The 22,404-nt window shown below is 38.3% G+C and overlaps 1 protein-coding gene across 5 annotated transcripts in view; it reads left to right on the forward strand.

Moving 5' to 3' along the window:
• The window catches only part of GALNT13 (polypeptide N-acetylgalactosaminyltransferase 13), a 325,828-nt gene that overhangs the window by 188,468 nt on the left and 114,956 nt on the right, over positions 1-22,404 (forward strand). For all 5 annotated transcript variants that reach the window (XM_065561738.1, XM_065561742.1, XM_065561740.1 and 2 more), the window contains exon 8: positions 15,038-15,218. In XM_065561738.1, coding sequence (XP_065417810.1) covers positions 15,038-15,218 — 181 coding nt within the window. The remainder of the gene's footprint in view (positions 1-15,037; positions 15,219-22,404) is intronic.

Genomic DNA, 22,404 nt, shown 5'->3' on the forward strand with positions numbered 1-22,404 from the left:
GCCTCTCAAGAAAAGTGTAGTATTCAATTCAGGACAGCACATACGCATATACTTAGCTTTAAGCACATACTTAAGAACCAGTTTCAATAAAGATAGACTTAAAGTGTGTGCTTACCTGAATCAGTGCCCTATATTTTAAAAACTTGCTCTGGGGAGCTTAATGTCTTAAATATAGTGTTCTCCATCCTCCACTGATTCTACCTTGCCTTGTTGTTTCCCAGCTCCCTGGGAGGCAGTTGGGGTATCCCTATGGTGTCTACCGAGACAGAAGTCAAGAACTCTGAGGATTTAGCTGCTTTGAACCATAGGCACTAGACAATAACTCTTTCCGTAACAGATGTCCCTTAGAAAGTATAACCCTATTTAAACTGAGAATTGTTTTAAAGAACATGATTACCTATCAGGTGAAATCCTGGCTCCATTGACTTCAATGGGGCCAGGGCAAAACTCCAATTGACTTCAATAGGGCCAGGATTTCACCCTGTGTGTTTAGGTTTGTGATGTGAGTTGGCTGGTCATAGAATATTCCATTCTCTGGAGAGCAAAGCATCTGTTGATAGCATTTTCCCCCTTTTAATAGTTTCTTTAGACATATACAGTCAAATCGGGAGGTTCTTGTTCAATCTGTACTTTGCTCCCATTTAGGGACATTAATAGGAATTCGTCTAAGTAAAGACCTCAGCATTTGGCCCATGTTATATAAATTGTGGGACTCTTTCATTAGACACTAAATTCAAAGTCAGATTAAAAATGTCACTCCAGAATATTTGAAATGGTCAAGGGCAGTAACACAATTGCTAGTTATAAAATATGCACTTGTAGTAAGGAGAAGAGGGAGCTTCACAAACAGATCTATCCTTCCTCACTCATTAAAACTGGGCAAAATAAGCTTATGAATTTTCTGATGAACTCTCCAGGCATCACATTAGAAAAAGCTATTTCATGTCTTACTTCAGAAGACATTTAAACTTCAAGAAAAATCACCAGTTTGAAAAATAAGCATCAACCTAATAAGAGAGCAAGGTATCAAGAATAGAAATAAAATAATATGTTTTCAGTGCAATGCGATTACCATGGAAATGGAAAGCATTAATACTATGCTATTTCTTGGTATTCAGAACCTTTAAATTTTAAAAGGAGGCAAAGTGTGACCTAATTAAAACAAGTTTTTAGACATCAAGCAGGAATTGATTAAGAAAATACCAATGGGAACAAATTAAAAACTAAAGCTGGTGAAAACATTTCTAGTTTCAATTTTTTTTCTATGAAGTTTTCTGCATTTTTTGACTAGCTCTGTTGAAAACTAGTGATGTAGCTACCATGGTACAAGTACCAGCAGGTGAAGCCTTGTCTAATGGTACCAGGGTTTACAGTATTTATTTTATTCAAGTGTTGTTTTTGTGGAAGATGCCAGACTGATAGCTATGGTGGCTTGAGTCTATTTAGTCACAAAATGAGCACAGCATGGTAAGACTCAACAAAACCTTTACTTATGCTAGCTCAGTAATGTGCCTCTCTCTACCTGTTCTGCAGGGATTACCTTTATGGTGAGAGCGAAGTTTAGTCTCCTCACCTGTGAAATGCTTGGCTTGTCTGCTAAGACAACTAGCCAGGGATAGAGGTGAATGTTTGTTCATTTTCTTAAAAGAATATTTCATCATCTGAAGCTTTTGTGTCATCTAGAAGAAATGTGTGTTGGCACATGGTGTCTCCTCAAATTTGTGGTGGACTTTCCCTCTAGAGAATTCCATCAGGATGTAGTTTTGTCAAGGAAGTATTCAGAATTCTATATAGGCTCTCCTCTTCCAAGCTTCTGATTATAGACTCAAGTTATTTTTTCAGGAATTTATGCTGAATGTAATACTCTGTATTTTGGGTATCTCAAGATCTACAGGTGCCTGTCATTGAGTTCTTTTTGGACTGTGAATATTTACCAACACATAATAAGCAGTAGGCTTGAATAATGTTAATGATGACACACTTGTTATCAGAAGCTAGGAAATTAAAAATTGTGATTGGAATTCCCCACTTAAAGCTGAAAACAGACACACAACCTAATGTAAAGATGGAGTGTTTGTCCAAAGTTAGAATTTTCTGGCCTTTACCGGTTGGTGTCATACTATTTAATTATGTTATTATTTTTGGAATACAGCTTAGTTTTAGCTAGGATCTAAAAGTTAATGGTAAGCAGTTCAAAACCTACTACCAAACAATCCCTTTTTTATCCTATTGTCCTATGATGGACATTCTGAGGAACCACTCTTATGAATAAATTTAAGGGATAAAGCTTCACTAGCCCTGTACATCCCTTTTATATTCCTATATTGCAGCATTGGAGAGGAAGCAAGCTCCATTGAATGTTTTTATGAAGAACAATAATTGGGTGATTACAAAGAGGTGAGCATTATATGTACAAACAGTAGGACATTTTCAGAAATGCTGAGTACTTGAACTAAATAGGATCCGGGGATACTCATTACCTTTGAAATTCAGATTACAGTGTCTGTCAATCTCTCTGACAAAAGGGACTGAGAACAATGGGCTTCAAAAGGATCAGGCCCCAAATCAGAGTTGCATATGTATTTAAGAGAATTTGTCTCCACGAAGGCAGAGAGGAAAATGAAAGGCTTAAGAAAGGAGAAGTCAGATCTAAGATCATAACAAAACAGTCACCTTTGGGGCAGATGTTTTAGAGGCGGCTTCCCTTCCCAAAGGTGAACATTTATAAGTTAGATAGTAAAAATCACTTCAGCTCTTCTGGAGTTAGAAATATACAATTTTCTGGATATGAAAAAACCAAAATTCTGGCTACCCTTTTGTTTTCATAGGTATAACTTAAAAAGAGTTACACACTGAGGGCCCAATACTCAGCTGGGGTAAATCAACATAGCTTCAGTGAAAGAATTTAAATATTGAGTAGTCCAAATGAAGTCAAACACTCCATTCAGGAAAGCATGTAAGCATATGCTTAAAACTGGTTGAAATTTTGGGAAAATGTTCGTGAATTTTTTTTCCCAAACCATTTATCCCCTTCTCTCTCTCTCTCTCTCTTTTGTCAAAAAAAATTTAAATGTAGACATTTTTTTTCAACCAGCTCTACCAATAATCAAGACAAGTTTGAAAACGAAAATGTTTTTTTTTTCCCTTTTGAAGTTAAGAATGGATAAAATTTATAAGTCTTGGGACTACCTCAACTCATATACACTTAGAAAGGTGAATGCTAGTACATATGAAGGTATGGCCGTCCATTCTGCAACACTAGGAGAAACTAGTTAACCTTGTGCTGACTCATGCCTGTTAATTCTTCAACTGCAAAATCTATTGATGACAATGATAGGTGCCCATTGACACCTACCAGCTGTTACCTGTCAGATTCCCAGTTCTGTAACTATCTGTCTGTTCTTTCATAAAGCACTTCCATTCCCTTTTGTGTAGAAGATTTTTACACTGAAGATAACATTGTCACCGTGCATATTATTCTGTTGTGCTTCATCTTTATAAGCTCCAATTTCATGCAGCATATAATACATTTTGGAAATAGATGGCAACTTCGAGGGCTTGTCAATGTTTTTCACTCTTTCTCCAACCCCAGTTCAGCTCCACTAGTGCTAGCAACAGTGGAAGCACTAATATAGCACATTCAGGCATTTTTATCATTGCCTCTTCTAACCATGGTCGGAGTTGCATTGGTGCAAAATGAACAAAAAAGGCAGAGTCCTAGTGCAAATGCACTTTTGGTACTCTTGGTTTGATAGATGCTTGACATGATTTTCATGTTACTTCACTATTTTCCCACAGCCTCAATGGAGTTAATACTCTTTTTTGTGTGCGTCTTTTTCTCCTGAATGAACATCCTTCATAATTTACCAATGGTAATCTTACTGCCATCCATTGTTTCCCTTTCTGACATAGATTTGGAGAATTCTAACATATCATTTGACTTATTCATGCTTGTACCAATTGGTTAGAACATCATGGCTATGTTGGAATCCCTCCTTTAGAAAAAGCGTCCCTACAGCCATGTTTGACATGGCCAAGCAGATTGCCTTTTTAGATCTGAATGAAGAAAAGGTTGCCACAATGTACAGATGGAGTCAAGATGTTACAAAACAATTAGAAGAGAGAGAGTGCCAAATTTTATTAATGCAATAATGCATTTGTAGCGGGGTGGTCACCTCGCTCTGGCCCTGAGGGGTTAAAGGCCAGATCTGGGAGAGGGCTGGGGCTGAGCGCCAATAGGAAAAGGCTGGGAGGCAGCCAATCAGGGCTAGGGTGGGCCCTATAAAAGAGCTGCAAGGCCAGAAGGCAGATACAGACTCTCTCCAGCCTTGGAGGGAGAAGGGCCTAGCTGCTTGGGAGCTCAGGGTACTGGAAGCAGAGCAGGGCTGTTAAAGGGCAAGAGGAGCTGGGGAGCTCCAGCCTGGCAACTCCCCAGGCTGAGGCCTTGTTAAAGGCTCAAAGCAGGTACGGGGGCTGCAGAGGTGTAGCCCGGGGAGAGGCAGAGGCAGCTGGTCCAACCCCCTTGCCAGTGATGAGTGACCATTATAGACTGCAGTCTGCCCCTGAAAATGTTTAGATGATGACTGGCAGTAGCCACTGAGGCAAGGTGGGTATAGGGGATTGGGAGTTCCCCTGGGAGGTATGACCCAGAGTGTGGGTAGACTGCGGTGGGCAGAACCTCAAGGTAAGGGGCACTGGGGTCCAGGAGGGACATGGGGCCTGAGGCAGGTGAGACACCAGCCAGCAGGAGGCGCTCCGAGGCTGATGAGCTAATTCCCAGACTGACCAACAGGAGGCGGTGAGTGTTCGATCTGCTACAGCACTCCATAGTATGCATATTGTACACTTCTCAGATGAAAGGAACACTTACATTTTGGGGTTGTTTTTTTAGTTTGTTTGTTCCTTACTGTGCACTTGAGACATCATTAAAGTAATGGTTGTATCACTCTAGGAGAGCAAGCATGCACTGTATTGTTGTTCTTGGTATAGAGATTTTAGTCTCAAAGGTGCCTTACAAAAACAGTTTCCTTAATGTTTCTTTGTCAGATAATGATCCCATACACCATAAAATAGAAGCAAGAACATTTGAAAGTGAATTATTCTGAAGGGTAGGATGTGGGCATGTTCCCTTAGCCAAATTTTTGTTGCCAAAGACTGTGGCTGTAGCTCATGTTGAAGCTCAGCATATATTAATTATCAGCAAAACTTCAAAAACAAAATTGTGATGGATAAGAACACTTTTCAAAAGCTGCAGGAAATCAAAGATAGACTAATGATTGTTCTGTCCAAAGAAAGTCAAAGATGTGTGTGTTTACCAACCAGAAGCATGATGAATATGACAATAAAGCAGGAAGTTTGCTCCAGGAACCTGTGTTATAGTCAGAAAACTTCAAAACTGAACATAAGAACTAAGAAGGGCCATACTGGGTCAGACCAAAGGTCCATCAAGCCCAGTATCCTGTCCTCTGACAGTGGCCAATGGCAGTTGCCCCAAAGGGAATGAACAGACAGGTTATCATCAAGTGATCCGTGCCCTGTCACCCAATCCCAGCTTCTGGCAAACAGAGGCTAAGGACACTATTCCTGCCCATCCTGGCTAATAGCCATTGATGGACCTATCTTCCATGAATCTATCTAGCTCCCTTTTGAACACCGTTATAGTATTGGCCTTCACAACACCCTTTGGCAAGGAGTTCCAGAGGTTGACAGTACATTGTGTGAAAAAATACTTTCTTGTGTTTGTTTTAAACTTGCTACCTATTAATTTCGTTTGGTGGCCCCTTGTTCTTGTATTATGAGGAGTAAATAACACTTCCTTATTTACTTTCTCCACACTAGTCCTGATTTTATAGATCTCTATCATATTCCCCGTTAGTCGCCTCTTTTCCAAGCTGAAAAGTCCCAGTCTTATTAATCTCTCCTCATACGGAAGCTGTTCTATGCCCCTAATAATATTTGTTTCCCTTTTCTGAACCTTTTCCAATTCCATATATCTTTTTTGAGATGGGGCAACCATGTCTGCACGCAGTATTCAAGGTGTAGGAATACCATGGATTTATATAGAGGCAATATGATATTTTCTGTCTTATTATCTATCACTTTCTTGATGATTCCCAACATTCTGTTTGCTTTTTTGACGGCCGCTGCACATTGAGTGGATGATTTCAGAGGACAATCCACAATGACTCCAAGATCTCTTTCTTGAATTGTAACAGCTAATTTAGACCACATCATTGTATATGTATAGTTAGGATTATGTTTTCCAATGTGCATTACTTTGCATTTATCAACATTAAATTTCATCTGCCATTTTGTTGCCCAGTCACCCAGTTTTGTGATATCCCTTTGTAGCTCTTCACAGTTTGCCTGGGACTTAACTATCTTGAGTAGTTTTCTATCATCTGCAAATTTTTCCACCTCACTGTTTACCCCTTTTTCCACATCGTTTATGAATATGTTAAATAGGACTGGAACCAGTACAGATCCCTAGGGGACACCATTATTTACCTTTCTCCATTCTGAAAACTGACCATTTTGTTGAGAAAACCATTGTGAGTAGGAGTCAGCCACAATTGGCATTGTTGAAATCTCTGAGATCTTTTAATACCTCTCTTTTTTTTTATCTGATGTTCGAGTTGAGAGGAAAAGGGTATCTTGAGGATCCTTCACTTTTCAAATCACTAGAACAAACTGTGTATTCTTGGTATCACTTCTGACTAAGAAGGCACCATCCTAGGAATGCAAACGCAAAAGGATCAGGATCCCTAAATATCTCCTGTAAGTTTCTCTAATTGTTATAAAAGTTTCGCAAACTACAGTTGCCCTTTTGGAGTGATGTCTACAACTGCTTTCTGGAGTCCCATTGCCTGCACACCCACTTCCTAGTGAAGATGGTATCACCTATAAGCACAAATATTAAATGGATTTAATTGGATTATATGGTTCCTTTCTCACTCAATACTTTGTCCACTGTAAATCTAGACTAGATATTGCAGCTAATTTGTAAGCTGATTTCTCTGTTATCCAACTGGCTTCAAGAAGGTGCATCAGTATTCAATAACCTGCTTTTATCCTGATGGATGAGGAACTGGCATTAGTGTTTTCATTCACTTCAGAAAAAGCTTAGGAGTGTAATCAGTAGGCATTAATATTTAGTATATTGAATCACCTAGCTGGAGTATTTGCACTGTACAGAGATCCTTGAGCTGTGGAGTGTATGTGTGCAAATGGAACAGTTCCACAAAGTTTTCATTTCCACAAATATACAGATTGGAGACATCCTATTTCCCTTATTACTTGCAGTAACAATACAAGGCTTGACTCAGATAATACAGATTAATGATACTTAATGAAATATCTATCTATTCTATTGGGAAAACAGTTACATAACTCCACATAAAATATTCCACAAAATAATGGTAATACAAGTTACTAAATATGACTTTTGTATTTTCAAATAAATCAATATAATCTTTTAGCAGTGCTACTGATCTTTGCTTTCTCTTTAATGATTTTATTTGTAGCAAGTCATATAACAATGACAATTTGACAAAATATGACACAGTATCTCCTTTAACAATTAATAAAGATCTTTAGTCTAATAAAAGAAAATATCCCTAAATCTATCCCTCTGTCTCTCTGCTGTAGTGTACATTTTATGCCTGTAGGTTGACCCACCTGTCTCCTGTATAGCTTCCTGATACTGATTTAAAGAAGCAGTACACACAGCACGAGTTGTCACATTCATCTTTCACTAAATGCCTTGGGCTGTAAAACAACATGCTATAGTTACAAGAGGATTGCATACAGTGAAGGCTTGGGAGCTGCTAATTTTTCACTTTGCTCACTGCACCATGTAAAAATAAAGTGGAACATTTAGCCATTCAGGAGTAAATCGTCCAGTGGTGTAAAAGGTGTTTTAACCACTCAGGTGGGTGTAATTAAGCACCTAAATAGTGTAACTGGCTGAAGTGCATAATTGAGACCTTTCTGAAAAAGTTCTAAACAATTTAGTAAGGATGAAACCACCAGTGTTTTGTAGACACTTAATAGTTTTTTTTATAGGAATTACTCTAAAGCCTGTTAGGATCTTATTCTGTATTACATTCTTTCTTTATGACAGGTTTCAGAGTAGCAGACGTGTTAGTCTGTATCCGCAAAAAGAACAGGAGTACTTGTGGCACCTTAGAGACTAACAATTTTATTAGAGCTCTAATAAATTTGTTCGTCTCTAAAGTGCCACAAGTACTCCTATTCTTTCTTTAGGTTTTTTAAAATCCATTCTAGAGAATTTTATAGCAAGGATTTATTTCCCTCATTCTACAGGATGTTTCAAATATTTTTCATTTTTTATTCAGTTCTGTAGGGGTTATTTTCCATAAGGGAATGCCCAGAGTCCCCTCATAGTGGAAAAGGAACCTTAACAGTTGGTGGGCTTTTCTAAGGTGAGTGGAGCATTAAATAGGAGTTTAAGCCGGAAAAGGGGTTGTCCTTCAGAAAAATGGAGCGTGTCAAGGCCAAAGAAAGCTAAACTCATACTTTGTTGAGAATAAGATATTGTTTAATCTTGGTTTTGTACCTTGTATTGTGTGTGCCTAGAGCTTTGTATAGACACCTTCTTTATTATTGTAGAAATCCAAATAAATCAATGATGGGAAAGCATGTTTAATTCAGCTGTGTTACTTGGGTAGTATTTCTCCACCTTAAGAAACACTCACATCATAGCAGTCATCAAAATCACTATGTAACAGCCACACAGCACTGCAGAATAGAGCCTCTTCCAGAAAAACAGTGAGGGGGTCAGCATAACCAAAACCCACCCCATTTACTATATGCCTAACTATGAAAAACACATGGCCACTGTTCAGATGCCCAAGGACATGTCTGACAGCTGTGCCATGTTTAGGCTCTTTTATATGTCGCTTCTTAGCTTGCACCACTTTACTGGATTTTGCTTTCCTGATATAACTGTTGAATAATATGGGTAACGCTTTTCCCAATGTGCAGAAAGGATTAATAATTCCAGGTCCTTAGCCTGACTTTATCTGGGCCTTTATTTTTGCACTTGCAAAATTGCAGTGATTACACAGGTGATTTAAGTATTTAAGTACACTATTTTAGGCACAGTCACTGATTTAGCTGTCTAAAAGACCTAAGCCGCACTATATAATCATGGACAAAATAATGTGAGCCAGTGTAACTCATAGTGAGGCTGGAAAAGTTGCATGCGTGCTTACTTATTTTCAGAAGTAAAACTAAAGTAGATGGTGACACTGAAAATTATTTCAAGTGTTTGTGTAATTTTGAGTCTCTAAGTACCTGCCAAACAGTCATTTTGAAAAACTAGCCCAAAGGGCTTTTCAATATTCCATAAGTTATATTCAACTCAATAAATATTCAACTCTACTGACTAATTTTAGGAGCACAGTTTGTACCCAGAATGCATTGCACATGTGCTTACATGCTTTACTATACATCCATGAACTCAGGACTCCCACTTATTTATGCTCTTTCCTTTGGGCATGCAGTAAGGTTTGTGCACCTAAGCTCCATTTATTCTGAATGTAAATGTATGCACCACTATCTATACTGCATCCTCAGATTCATTTTTGTGAAAAGTTAGCTGCAAGTATCACAAGGGCATTGAAATAGCTAATTTCATTATTATAGCATATAATAATTATTATTTCAAATAAATTTTCTACATATTTCCTTATCAAGGCAGCTGTTTCTTGTGTTAATTATAGTAATTTTCATGTGATGGAAAACTTGTCTTTTTGACCGTTATTTCAATGCCTGCGTGTAAACTGTGATTGATGAATGATCTAATTGAACCATCAATACATGTAAGTATGTTCAAGTAAGAATAAGTATTAGTTTCCCTTTCTAAAATCCTGTGAAACAGATTACTGATGCATGTAAAATATGTTTTCACCATCCAGATCTCTTGAAATCTTAACCTAAAACATAAAAAATAGAATTAATTATAAACTCATAAAGTTATGGGTTGTGCTATAAAAATGCATTTTTCACCACGAAAAGAGAAGTTAAGCATGCAGTAGAGTTGTTACTTCAAGGATGAGGCTCTCACCCACAATTCAGAAGTGTTGTTTCTAATACACTCCGTTGTATGCAATCATATGATTTTGTTGTAAAAGGTTGGTAATTAGAATGGTTAATTCGTAAAGCAGCTGTATCAACAGATGGGTATTTGGCAGTAAGAAGCTGACTGTGCCTTGCTTGCCCCAGTGTGATCTACCAGACATCAAATATGCACTGAATTTTTATTAAATTGTCAAGTTTAAGTATCCATGGTAACTGTTGGAGAATTCTATAGCAGCCTAAACTATAATTATACTGTCAGACCTGGATATTCTACCTGCAGTGCAATAGTCAACACAAAGACCAATAGTATCACTGCTGTTCTAAGCAACTATACGGGGTTTTTAAAAATGGAACAAATCACGTGATCTGCTTTAAATAGATCAGAGTAATTTATGCTATAAAGGACAAGTGGGTGTAGGAGATATTTCACTTATGGGTATCCATAGACTGCAATATACACACCAGCAACCAAACACCGGGACCTGAATGTAAGTGAACTTGCTCTGAGTTGATATTGACAAGACAGAAATGACGCTTTGTGGAAGGAGAAAATATGAAGTGGTGGTATGAGTCAGGATCTCCATTTATCAGCAAGGTGTGCACATTTTTTATCAAATTGGTGTGCATTCTGGGATGCTTTGGTTCCATGCTTTTCTCATTTAGCAGCCCTGGCCCAAAATGTCTATCATCTGCAACTGCAATCATTCCTAATATGGGCATTGTCACTGTTCACACCTTTGTCACCTTCAGGATGAAACACTATAGGGTATATTGTAGACCACAAGAGACTTCAGACAGTGTGGAATCCAGCTGCCTGCCTCTCAAGAGGAGGTGAGGCAGCGATGAGAATACAACAATAGACAGTTTTGCATTGGATTCTTATTTGCTTCCCAGTACAGTTCATGGTGTTTGTGATTATCTTTAAACATCTGAAAGGTCACTTCTTACCCTAGCACACAGGTGAGTTTGGCTTAGATGTTCTTTGGATAAAGCTGTCTGACATGAGTAGCAGAGATGTCTCAGTTGAGGACTCTTGATTTTGGGCTGGACTCCCCTCCTAGCCTCAAACTGTACTGTTTATAGCATCTTGCCATTTCAAACCATGACTAACAAAAGCAGGATGCAAGCAGACATTACAATTAATGGACAAGCTGTAGAGGTGTGAATTTAATTATCTGGGATCATATTTATACAACCAAGGTGGCAGTTCCAAAGAAATCAGAAGACCACTTGGGCTAACCTCCCTTAAAGTGTGGAAAAACGGTGACATCTCAAAATGTACAAAGGTGTGACTGATGAAAAGGCTAACTTTTTTTCCATAGTAATTTATGGATGTGCATAGTGGGAAGTTAATGCTGCTGACAAGAAGAAAACTGAATCATTTGAAACGTATTGGTGAAGACTCTTGCATATCTCTTTGATGGGGGGGAAAAAAGGATGAATGCCTATATTAGAAATATTGTTCGAGAGAAGCAAACCCTGATGTCGGAAATCAATAGATACAAACTTATGAAATTTGGTCACATTAGGCATAGAGATGGAAATAATCTTGAGGAAGTTGTTATGGAAGGAATGGTGAAGGGCCTTCATAGTAGGGGATGAGCAGCAAGTGGATGGATGGTGTGTGGCAGATCAGTAAAAGGTTGCTGCAGAGTGTTCAAAATTAGTGATGGATCATGAAGGCTTCTGAAAATTCTGCTATGATGTCACCAAAAATATTCAGACATGCATAAATGAATTTATGTCTTAACTTATCAATTCAGTCCAGTCAGTTCTCACTGCTAACAGTTCTCGGTATAAAAGGTACTGGGATAGTAGTACCTCCCTACCTCACTAAGATGTTGGGGGGATAAATATACTTTAAAAGATTGTGTGGCACTTAGATACTACAGTAATGGAGGCAGGACATTAATAGGATTGATAAAAACAAAAAACTCAAGAATAGACTCTCTCCCATTACATTTGTACATGCCTTCACTTGAAGGAAGCTGAAGAGCACAAATTCCAGCACTCCCAGACAAAAATTGAATTAAAGGCCTGCTATACAGTAAGTTAAACAAAAGGAGTTGTAGCCAGTCAGCAAAATATAACTGAAAGAAATAAAACTACTGCAGTGTGAAGCAGAGTTCACTTGCTAGTCATAATTGCACATGAATACTGTACCATACTTGTTTCCAATCCAAAGGTGTGTTCATGTGCAATTATAAGACTAGCCAGTGATCAAAACAAAATATGAACAGGTTGCTTGTCACCCCAGTTTTGGTCATGTCTACACAAATTCCATATAGCTTAAATATTTGTAATAGAAGTCAATTTCCCCATGAATGCTTAAAAGCAGTTTACAAAAAAAAAAGAGACTGAAAGGTTAAAATGCTGTTCTTCACAATGGAATCTAGACACCTCTGTAGTCCTGTGACAAGTTTACGGCAGAGGAGGTTGTATCAGGAGCGATAAAAAGTTAGGAACATAAATTTAAAACAAATATTTTGGGAATTTCCTGGTAGACAGTATAATCAGCGGGGGGAGGAATGGAAAATCTGATACTAGAGAAGTATCTTAGTGTTGGTGCTTAATGAGAGGCATAATGTTGAAATACATGAAATATATTGTTTTGGTGGTGGTTTGTAAATATATACAGTAATGTATATTTACATTTTCTCATGCATTCTCTTTTTAAAAAAAGTTAACAACTGTTCTGTAGTATGTCAACTTGAAGTTTAATCTATACTGACTAATTGTCACTGAATATAAAACACAAGATGTTAAACGCAAGAATGTTTTGTTGTTGTCATTGCTAATCCCACCAGAATACATTACTTAGCATACTAATGGAATTATAGAAAAGGGTTTAGACGTATTAAATAAGAGCTACATTGTTACTATGGCAGCAACATTTCTATTCGTACAGTTTATTCTTAAATGTTATGCCTATTTAAAGGAGTCCTAATTACAAAAATGTAACTGTTCTTTTGTCAAAGATGCCAGAAAGTTTTTGTATTTTTTTTTTGTATTATCAGGAAGTGCTGTAAATTGACTTCATAAACTATACTGTCAGGTGAGGTGGAAAGCCAAAGTAGTGCATGCGGGGACATAGAAGGTGGATGGGTTGGATGCGGCTGCTACTCTTTGCTTACAGCAAAAAAGGGGATCAATGTCAATTAAGTATGAGCCCCAAAGAAACAACATAATATAGGTAATATAGAGAAGGGAGTAGTTCTGAGGGATATGTTTAAGTACATTGTGAGGTGAAAAACTGAAAAGTATAATTGTAGTAACCACATTACAGATTTATTCAGAGGTAATTAGTAGATAGAGTGACACTTCTATATTGGAATGGTGACACTACGAAATTTGCTTAATTTCTGGAATCGTCAATCTAGATTATGCAGCGGCAGTAGCACTACATACTTTAGGTTGCAAATTAGTTTCTGTTGTAAATGTGATATATCCTTGTCCTTCATTCCCCATACTCCATGCTTCTGTGAAATCCACACAGGAATAACAGCTTCAAAATTGGTAGGCGAGGTCTGTGACCCGAGTGGAATTTTTTTACCAAATTACAGGGCTATTGGATGCTGAAACGTAGGAGTGAATTATGAGTCCCCAGAAAGAGATGTTAAAGACTTCTGAATTTTTTCAGTGCTTTTTTACTACTCAGTAGCCAAAAAAGACAAGAAGTAGAGAGGGGAAAATCTGATTCGTTGGACTGTTCTCATTGAGATCTACAGCACAGAATCAAAGATTGAGTTATTAGATTCTAATATTAAAAAGTTAATATTTTAAATAGGAACATACATGAGTCATTGAGAGCTGATGCCCTAATTTTGGCTAATTGGCAGCTCCAGAGACATTGCTGGGAAGCAGAAGGAGACAGACAGACAGGAAGAATTTATTCTCTTCCCATGTCTCCAGCATGGAGACTGGGGAGGAACAGAGAGATTACAGGTGAGAGCATATAATGTATAGTCCTGGAACCTTAAAATTACATTGGTCCTGCAGGTGGATCTTGTTTTATGAGAACTCACTGTTGTTCAATGTAATTAAGTCTGCAGGTCAGATGGAATATTAAAAGCCTAGGGCCAAAATTTGCCCTCAGTTATACTAGTTCAATCCCACTGAAATAAGGGGAATTACATTGATGTAACTGAATGTGGAATTTGGCTCCAGGACTGTAAGTAAACCAGTACTTTCCACTGCATGGAGATGATCAGATTTTCTTTTGTGTGTATAGGTTTCTTCTTAATAGTCTAAGGTAGCAGAGTTGCCTATCACACCACAGATAGGAGACTGGTTTTGGAGCCAAAGAGCATACATTTTGGCCTAGTGCTTCATGTATGTAGCAGGATGATGACCATGGTGACTGTGTGTATGCATATCTATACCTATAATATTACAATCAAGGACCATGTACCATCTTCTAAATAGCCAAAAAGCACAATGCCAGCAAAAATTACCAAAGTTCTTTTCTATTGTTATAAAACGTTATGAATTGTGGATTGAAATTCTTGGAAACTCAAAATCATTAAAAAGAAAAGAATAACTGGTATCCTGAATTGAATATTAGTGCATAGCATAATTACACCATTTATAGTTTCAGAGTAGCAGCCGTGTTAGTCTGTATCCGCAAAAAGAAGAACATTTATAGTGTAGGGTGCTAGAAAAAGTGTGTGTGTCTAAAGTGAAAGGGCTAAGTCTACCAGTCAGGTAAGCTTGCACAAGATGACTGAAGTCTATGGTCTTGCACCTACTTTATTATTAGTGAAATTTGACCCATGCTATATAATTACATTAAAAATTGATGTGTAAATCTGTTTTTTCATCCCAGAAGTGTATAAAGTAAGGAAACGTTTTCTTAGAGCTGGCTGCTTCTTGCAACAGAATTTTTGCAGGATACTTTTTATACACAGTTTTTAAATATTTTGCCTAATTTCAGATTTGGCAGTGTGGAGGCTCCCTGGAGATTGTAACATGCTCTCACGTTGGACACGTGTTCCGTAAGGCAACCCCTTATACTTTTCCTGGTGGCACTGGTCATGTAATCAACAAGAACAACAGGAGACTAGCAGAGGTCTGGATGGATGAGTTTAAAGACTTCTTCTATATAATATCCCCAGGTAAGAAATCATTTTGTGATCATTTTATGACATGTATATCTATCTGAAAAATGAATGTGCATATATATGTATGTGTGGGAGAGCATAGTTAGAGTTCTTTCTACATCTCCTTCTCAAAAGTCAAATCCTTCTATATATTTTTTTTAATGAAAAAATATTGCCTATTTAAGACTAGAAAAAATTAAAGGTCTTAAGAAGTCTTGTTTGAGATTTCTATCATGTTATTTTCAAACCAGTGGGAAAGTTCTTTGGCTCTATTAACTCTAAGAAAAAGGGGATGTGGTCAGATCAGTCTTGCATTCTGGTGATCCCTTAAAAGTAGTTGCAGCGGGTGCAAGTTAGAGCAGCTCCAGAACTGCTCTGCATTGCTCACTGGACTATAGCAGTGCTCAGTGGCCTGACAATTAAGGAGCCAAAATATATGTCTAATTCCTCCATTTAATGTACATGCATAGCTCCCATTAATATTTCTCTCTTCTATACATGTCCAGGAAAAGACTCATGTTTTCACTTAGTCCAGTGTAAGAACTTCAAGAAAATCATGTAATGAAGGAATGTTTCTTAGATAATGCATATCTTGCTATAACTTTTCATACAGAAATTGAAATGCCTATACCACAGATATGAGTAATGCATGTAAAATATTGTATTTTAAACATGTTCTTGTATTTATGATTTTTATATTTCAGTAACACATACAAATTATTGCACAAATGTTTGTATGTACATTTACAATCAACTGACCGGAATCATAGAATATACAGATAGTAAATGTACAGTATTTTTTCTCTTATGAACAAAAAATTATGCAAAATTTTTCAATAAGAGTAACTTAATTATTGATTCCAAAAATATATAAAATAGCAAAAAGAGGAATGTAAGGACATAAGTACTAAAGCGTGTCAAAAATTTCATTTGAGACACCAGCTGAAGAGTTGGTATTTATAGCACCTGGAAGGTGTAGTATCTTGTTCAGTGTTACTGCATTTATTAAGGGCTAGACTGTAATGTTAAAATCAAGCCTCAAGCAAGGAGCACAGCATTGTTGAGAAGCCCAGAGGGAGATTGTTACACAGTCTCCTTCCTGGTCTCCCCGCTACCCTGGGGAAGGAGAGCATTGTGACAAGTCTATGTCCGGCAGAGCATATTCTCCCTGATACACTGGTGTAGCTAAGTTGCCGAGTGCACTGTATGTGATGGGAGAATGTCGAGCCTCTGCCCTCTCCTTCCCCTTCTCAGCCCAAGAAGCTTTGGGTTGGAGGGGAAGTGCTTTTTAGAGCAGAGCAGGATATGGCTTTCCTGTCCCACATCACTTTTCAAGATTTCAGAAATGTTCCCATTCCACGTCAGGGTGAAACAGCAACTTTTCAAAGTGTTTTGTGAAAATGAGAGAGAGAGAGAGAGAGACCCAATCCACAATAGCCAGGTCATCAGGACACTCACCTGGGATGCTGTTCTCCCACATCCCAGGTGAGTGCCCTGACCTCTAGGCTATTGACTCTTCTGGGATGGGTCTCTGTCTCTTTCTCAATATGACCAGAAATTTCATCCTGGACCTGAGAAACCTTTCCTGACAAAAGTTTTTTGTCAAAACTGCTATGTTCCAGTGAAAAGCTTAGGTTTTGATGAATCAGCATTTTTTGACAATAATAATAATAATTTAAGACCATTTCTAGTGCTCCTGATCCTGGTACCAGTAATGATGCTGGAGGCCCCCATCCTCAGCCACCCTTACGTCAGGGCTTTTCTGTACTCTGTTTGTGCAAGTGCATATGCAATGCAATCATGCCCTCTTCCATCATAGTGCTTTTTTATTTATTTATATTTTTAAAGGAGGAAACTTTGGCCTGATAGACCCCCCTTCTCTGCTCCCCTGATGCTTCCCTTTTTTACTAAAAAAATTTGGCTTATGAATGAGTATACACGGTAGTTTCCTCATTTCTCTGTAGTTCCTCTTTCTGAAGTTAAATGCTACTGTGGTGGACTTCTTTGGTATTTCCCCCCAACAAGGATGTTAAATTTAATTATATTAAGGTTGCTATTACTGAGTGGTTCAGCTATATTTACCTCTTGGACCAGATCCTGTTCTCCCCTTAGGACTAAATCAAGAATTGCCACTTGTGGGTTCCAAGACTAGTTGCTCCAAGAAGCAGTCATTAATGGTGTCTAGAAACTTTATTTCTGAATCCTGTCCTGAGGTGACATATACTCAGTCAATATGGGGATAGTTGAAATCCCCCATTATTACTGAGTTTTCTATTTTTATAGACCCTCTAATCTCCCTGAGTGTTTCACAATCACCATCCCCATCCTGGTTAGGTATAATATTCCTCCTACTGTACTCATATAACACGGAATTTCTATCCATAGAGATTCTATGGTACGGTTTGATTCATTTAAGATTTTTACTGTATTTGACGCTATGCTTTAGCGCATATAGTGCCACTCTCCCACCAGCACAACCTGTTCAGTCCTTCCTATATATTTTGTATCCTAGTATTACCATGTCCCATTGATGGTCATTCCACCAAGTTTCTGTGATGCCTATTATATTGATATCCTCATTTAATACCAGGTACTCAAATTCGCCCATCTTAGTATTTAGACTTCTAGCCTTTGTATACAAGCACTTCTAAAATTTGTCACTTTTTAGTTGTCTGCCATCATGTAACATAATCGAATGGTGACTCTTTTTCATTTGACTGTTTCTCTTCAGTTCCTACCTGTATTTTATCAACTTCTATCTTCTCCTCTTTACTAAGATACAGATAATCCTGGTTAATGTATCCTTCCCATGGATGTCTCTGTCCAAACCATGTGCTCCTCCACACCTGTTTGGCTTTCCCCTAGCCTCTAGTTTGCCGGCATGTAAAATTAAAAAGGTCGTAATCTGGTTCTGTTTTGGTTTAGGTGGAGCCCATCTAAAAGGTTCCCGAGTTTATTTTAAACCTAAATCTGTCCTCCCTACACTTTCATCTCATCCATGCACTGAAACCCTGTGGTTCTGCCTGTCTAACTGGCTTTGCATGTGGAACTGGAAGCATTTCAGAGAATGCTACCATGGAGGTCTTGGACTTTAATCTCTTACTTAGCAGACTAAATTTGGCCTCCAGAAACCCTGAGCATGCCCCAGCTGGCTCTCCTAATATCTGAAGACACTTAATTTGTGGTTGAATTACATGAGTATCCTATGACTGCCATGGCATGTATGTGCAAAAAAGGGGTATGCTGAGAAAGAGAGAATATTCTGAACCCCGTAATTTTTTTAAATTTCATTTTAAACATCCTAAAAGATACTTAGTCACCCTGTCACCCAGTAAAAATATCATCTAAAATATTTTTTTTAAAGCAACAATTCCCCACAAATCAACATCAGCATATTTGCAACAGACTAGCTATGGTTTTTCTGTATTTATTATTTTGTGTTTGTTTCTCTGATCTAAAATGGAAGAGGATGTAATGGGTTGAGAACAATACAGATGCAGTGCTAGGGAAAGGACTCTTTGATATGATTACCATGGATTTGACCAAATTATGGTACAGTTTTAAAAAAAATCACCTATTGTATCATGTGGTATATTTTCTAAAAGAATGGATAATTCCAAGTTCTCTTTTCCCAGACAGTTTGATAATACAAACATCCCATTACATGGGCTACTTGACATGTTACAATAAATGCTTTTAATAATATCAATTAAAAATACAGTTTTGCTTTATAGGGGTATGAAACAAGGAAATAATAATACCTTGATCCTAGGTGTCTGCCATTCTAGATGCTTTCGCATTACATCTTACCAGCAAGTGCTCCAGGCTGACTAGGTTTAGTTGTTTTAATGCATTTTGGTGAAATAATGCACTCAAAATGCATTAGAAAATCACATTAACCTTCATTTTATTCTAAAATACTTTAGAAAGTACTTTCTGAATTGGATACATTATTGGTAAAAAGCATCATTATGTAAGTGTTTGGGATAGTGATATAGACAATGGAATAGTTAAATTATTCTATTTTTCAAAAAGGGCCTGGAATGAAATTGCAGCATTGCAATGGTGATAGTCGTTCCTATTACTAAAGACAAGTATGTCCGCATTTCAGTTATGAAGACTAGCCAACCGGTGCTGTTTTTATTTTACTCCTAGAAGCAAACCCCTCTCCACTGATCCTAGCTAGCAGAGTGTAGCAGCGCTTGGATATTTTGGGAAGAGGTTTAATTCCATATCTCCCAGAGCCAGTGTAGGATCTCTTCATTCCATCATATTTTTCATGCCTTGCTGATTTCCTTTGTCCCTCATTCTGTTTTGTTTTCTACTTGTCTTCCCTTGCCTCTCTGCTTAGTGTGGGGTTTTCAATACTTAGGGCATTCTTGATTACAGTAGACTCCTACATTGGGTTTTATCTTGTATGCCTTCTTACGCAGTGCTCCCACTGAATTGGATGATAGGGGAATGTAGTATTTTGAGCCCAAGGAGGTCACCAGTATAAAAAAAAAAATTCAAAAAGTGGAATGGAAAAGTAGATCAAAACTTTGCCCGTTTTTCACAGATTCAGCTTGTTCTCTGTTTGCTCCCCAAACCTGTATGTGCCCTATTTCCAAACTCTTCCCACTCTGTGACCTCTGTTAATCACGTGGCCAATTGTCAGACTGCCAAAATAATACGTTAATGTGGAATCAAAGATAGCTAGTAGAACAATTAAGCCTTACTGACTAAAGTGAATATTTTCTGGCCAGTCTTAATAGTGTAGACACTTTGGGCCAACCCTATGTGGTGCTTTCTCAGTCTGCACCTCATCGACCCAGTCTTTTGTCTACAAATACAATGGAAAATGGGACTAATACCCCAAAGGTGGTAGTTTGATTTTTGTTTGTGTGATACTAAACTATCAAGAATATTACTGCCTTAGATGTTTTTATATGAGAAGATGAAATATAATATTTTTTTTAAATGGATGCAGCCCTTTAGAAAGTAGATGTATTAAAAATGTGGATGTTGGGAATGTCAAATGACTGTGTAATCTTGCATTTGCTTCAGTGTTTAATTCTGGTAAGTTTTAATAGCCAAGTGCCCCACTTTAGGAAGCAAGGGATACAATGAATAGCTTTTCTGAGATATGCTGCCAGAAATAAGTATTTCAAGGGGGTGAGCAAGAGGCAAACAGATATTTTTCACTGGGGAATTGTCTCAAATACTCAAGAGGCCCCAAAGCATGAAGCAGCATATAATTGGGATGCTAATTAGATTCAGAATCTCTCTCCACAAAAGAACTTTTTTTCACAACATGTATTTTAAAAGTGCCTAATTCATTCCCTCACAGCATGTGTTTGAAAAGTACCTCATGCACTAAATTTCCTAATTTACCTCTATAGGTTTTTTTCCAGTCTTGTGAAACCTCTGTGGAGTGAGGTGCTTGGGATATAAGGTTTGATTTTGAATGTTGATTGATTGGTAGAGTAGGAGATATTGGAATATGGAATTTGACAACTTACCCCATTATGCAACAGAATTATTTATGAGGATATCTTAATGCCGGGTCCTGAGGTGATGTATTATTTAGTGTGTGGATCTTTTCTTGATATATTGAGTAGATAGGTGATATCCTGCCTTAGACAGGATGGGGAAACGTTAATGAGCCTCCATTGTTGTGAATTGTTTAACAATTCCATTGTTTAGCTAAGTAGAAAATGGCTTATTTGAAAGTTTTGACACACACAGCCTTTGAGTGATGCTCTTGTAGTGGCGCACCTGTCCTTTAAGAGCTTAAATGAATGAACATTTTAGAGCTTCCTCACAGTAACTTCTATCTTGGAGAAGAAGAAGAACGGATTTTTCTCTTTTTTGCAAAAGAGATTCTTCTGGTGTCACGTTTGGATCCTTTTGTGACTACGCTTACAATCCTGCAGGATACAGCTTGTTGGGTGAGAAGTTATTTTCACCCACCCAAATCCATACTTAGTCACTTAAATATACATCACCAGATTTTCAGAAGTGATAATCACTCACTAATTCTATTGAAATAACAGAGCTTTGCTGGACCCCATTCCTTTGCAAGCCAAATACTTGTACTTTGATGCCCAAACATAGATATAAATAAAAGTCTGTCTTCAGTGCATAATTCTGTTCAGTGTACTGTCTTAGTTTGATGCCCAGGGGCTGAATTGCCCTTTTCTGCAGTAAACTCTCCAGGAGGGGCTAAAAGGAGGGAAAACTGTGTGGGGTGTCCAACATCATTTCATGGTGTGAGGGGGAGCTATTTCCCCCTTCACAAAATGGACTACAGGGCCTGGGTAATCCCAGAATCAAGGTCCTTGAGCCCCAGAGTTTCCTAACCCGGGCCTTGTCCTTGTAGGCCTGGCTTAATATAAGTAACTTGCCTCATTTCTTATTGGGCATAAGTGGGAAGATGAATGGAAGGTTAAGTTGTAAATAAGAGCTTGAGAAACAGTATGCTGGAGTCAGGATGTGTGTGCTAGCTAAGATAAGCAGCAACAGCCTGATGCTAGGGACTATAGACAAGAGTAAAGATCAGGTTCCATGTGAACAGTAGGTGGACAGAGCACGCCGTACAGGGAAACCAATCCAAAAATGTGTGGGGTAATGGATAGCAAATGCAATATAATGTGTAAATGTACATAAAAGAAGAGGCTGTCTATTTAACTTTGGATGTGTGGTATGCACCTAGCCACCCCCTACTCTTGAGTCTGATCAGCTCCGTGTCGCTTTGCTGTATGCCAGATAAAGGAAACTGTGGGCTCCAGTGGAGCTCAACTACTTGGAACTCGCTTTGGTTTTTTGATCCCTGGGATTCCCTTAAAGTCCGCACCAGAGAGGGGACATTAATATAGCTCTAGGTAACCTCCACAGGCCAATGTGTGGAGTGCACCACTCTGTCTTGCGTCACACTGGGGTGTGTGTGTGGGGGTGTGTGTGTGTGTGTGTGTGCGCATGCGCACCACTCTCAGCCTTGCCTCACACTGTGTGCGCGCGTGTGTGTGTGCACCCTGCTATCAGCCTTGCCACACCTAGTGTGTGTGTGTGTGTGGGGGGGTGCCCCTCTATCTGCCTTGCCCCAACCGGTGGGGTGGGGGGAAGCCCATTTTTTGCTTCCTGCCTGTCTGTCAAGGCTGCTTCCCCACTCTGAACTTTAGGGTACAAATGTGGGGGCCTGCATGAAAACTTCTAAGCTTAA

The sequence above is a fragment of the Chrysemys picta genome, chromosome 11 (genome assembly GCF_011386835.1).
Source record: "Chrysemys picta bellii isolate R12L10 chromosome 11, ASM1138683v2, whole genome shotgun sequence".
Classification (NCBI taxonomy): Eukaryota; Metazoa; Chordata; order Testudines; family Emydidae; genus Chrysemys; species Chrysemys picta.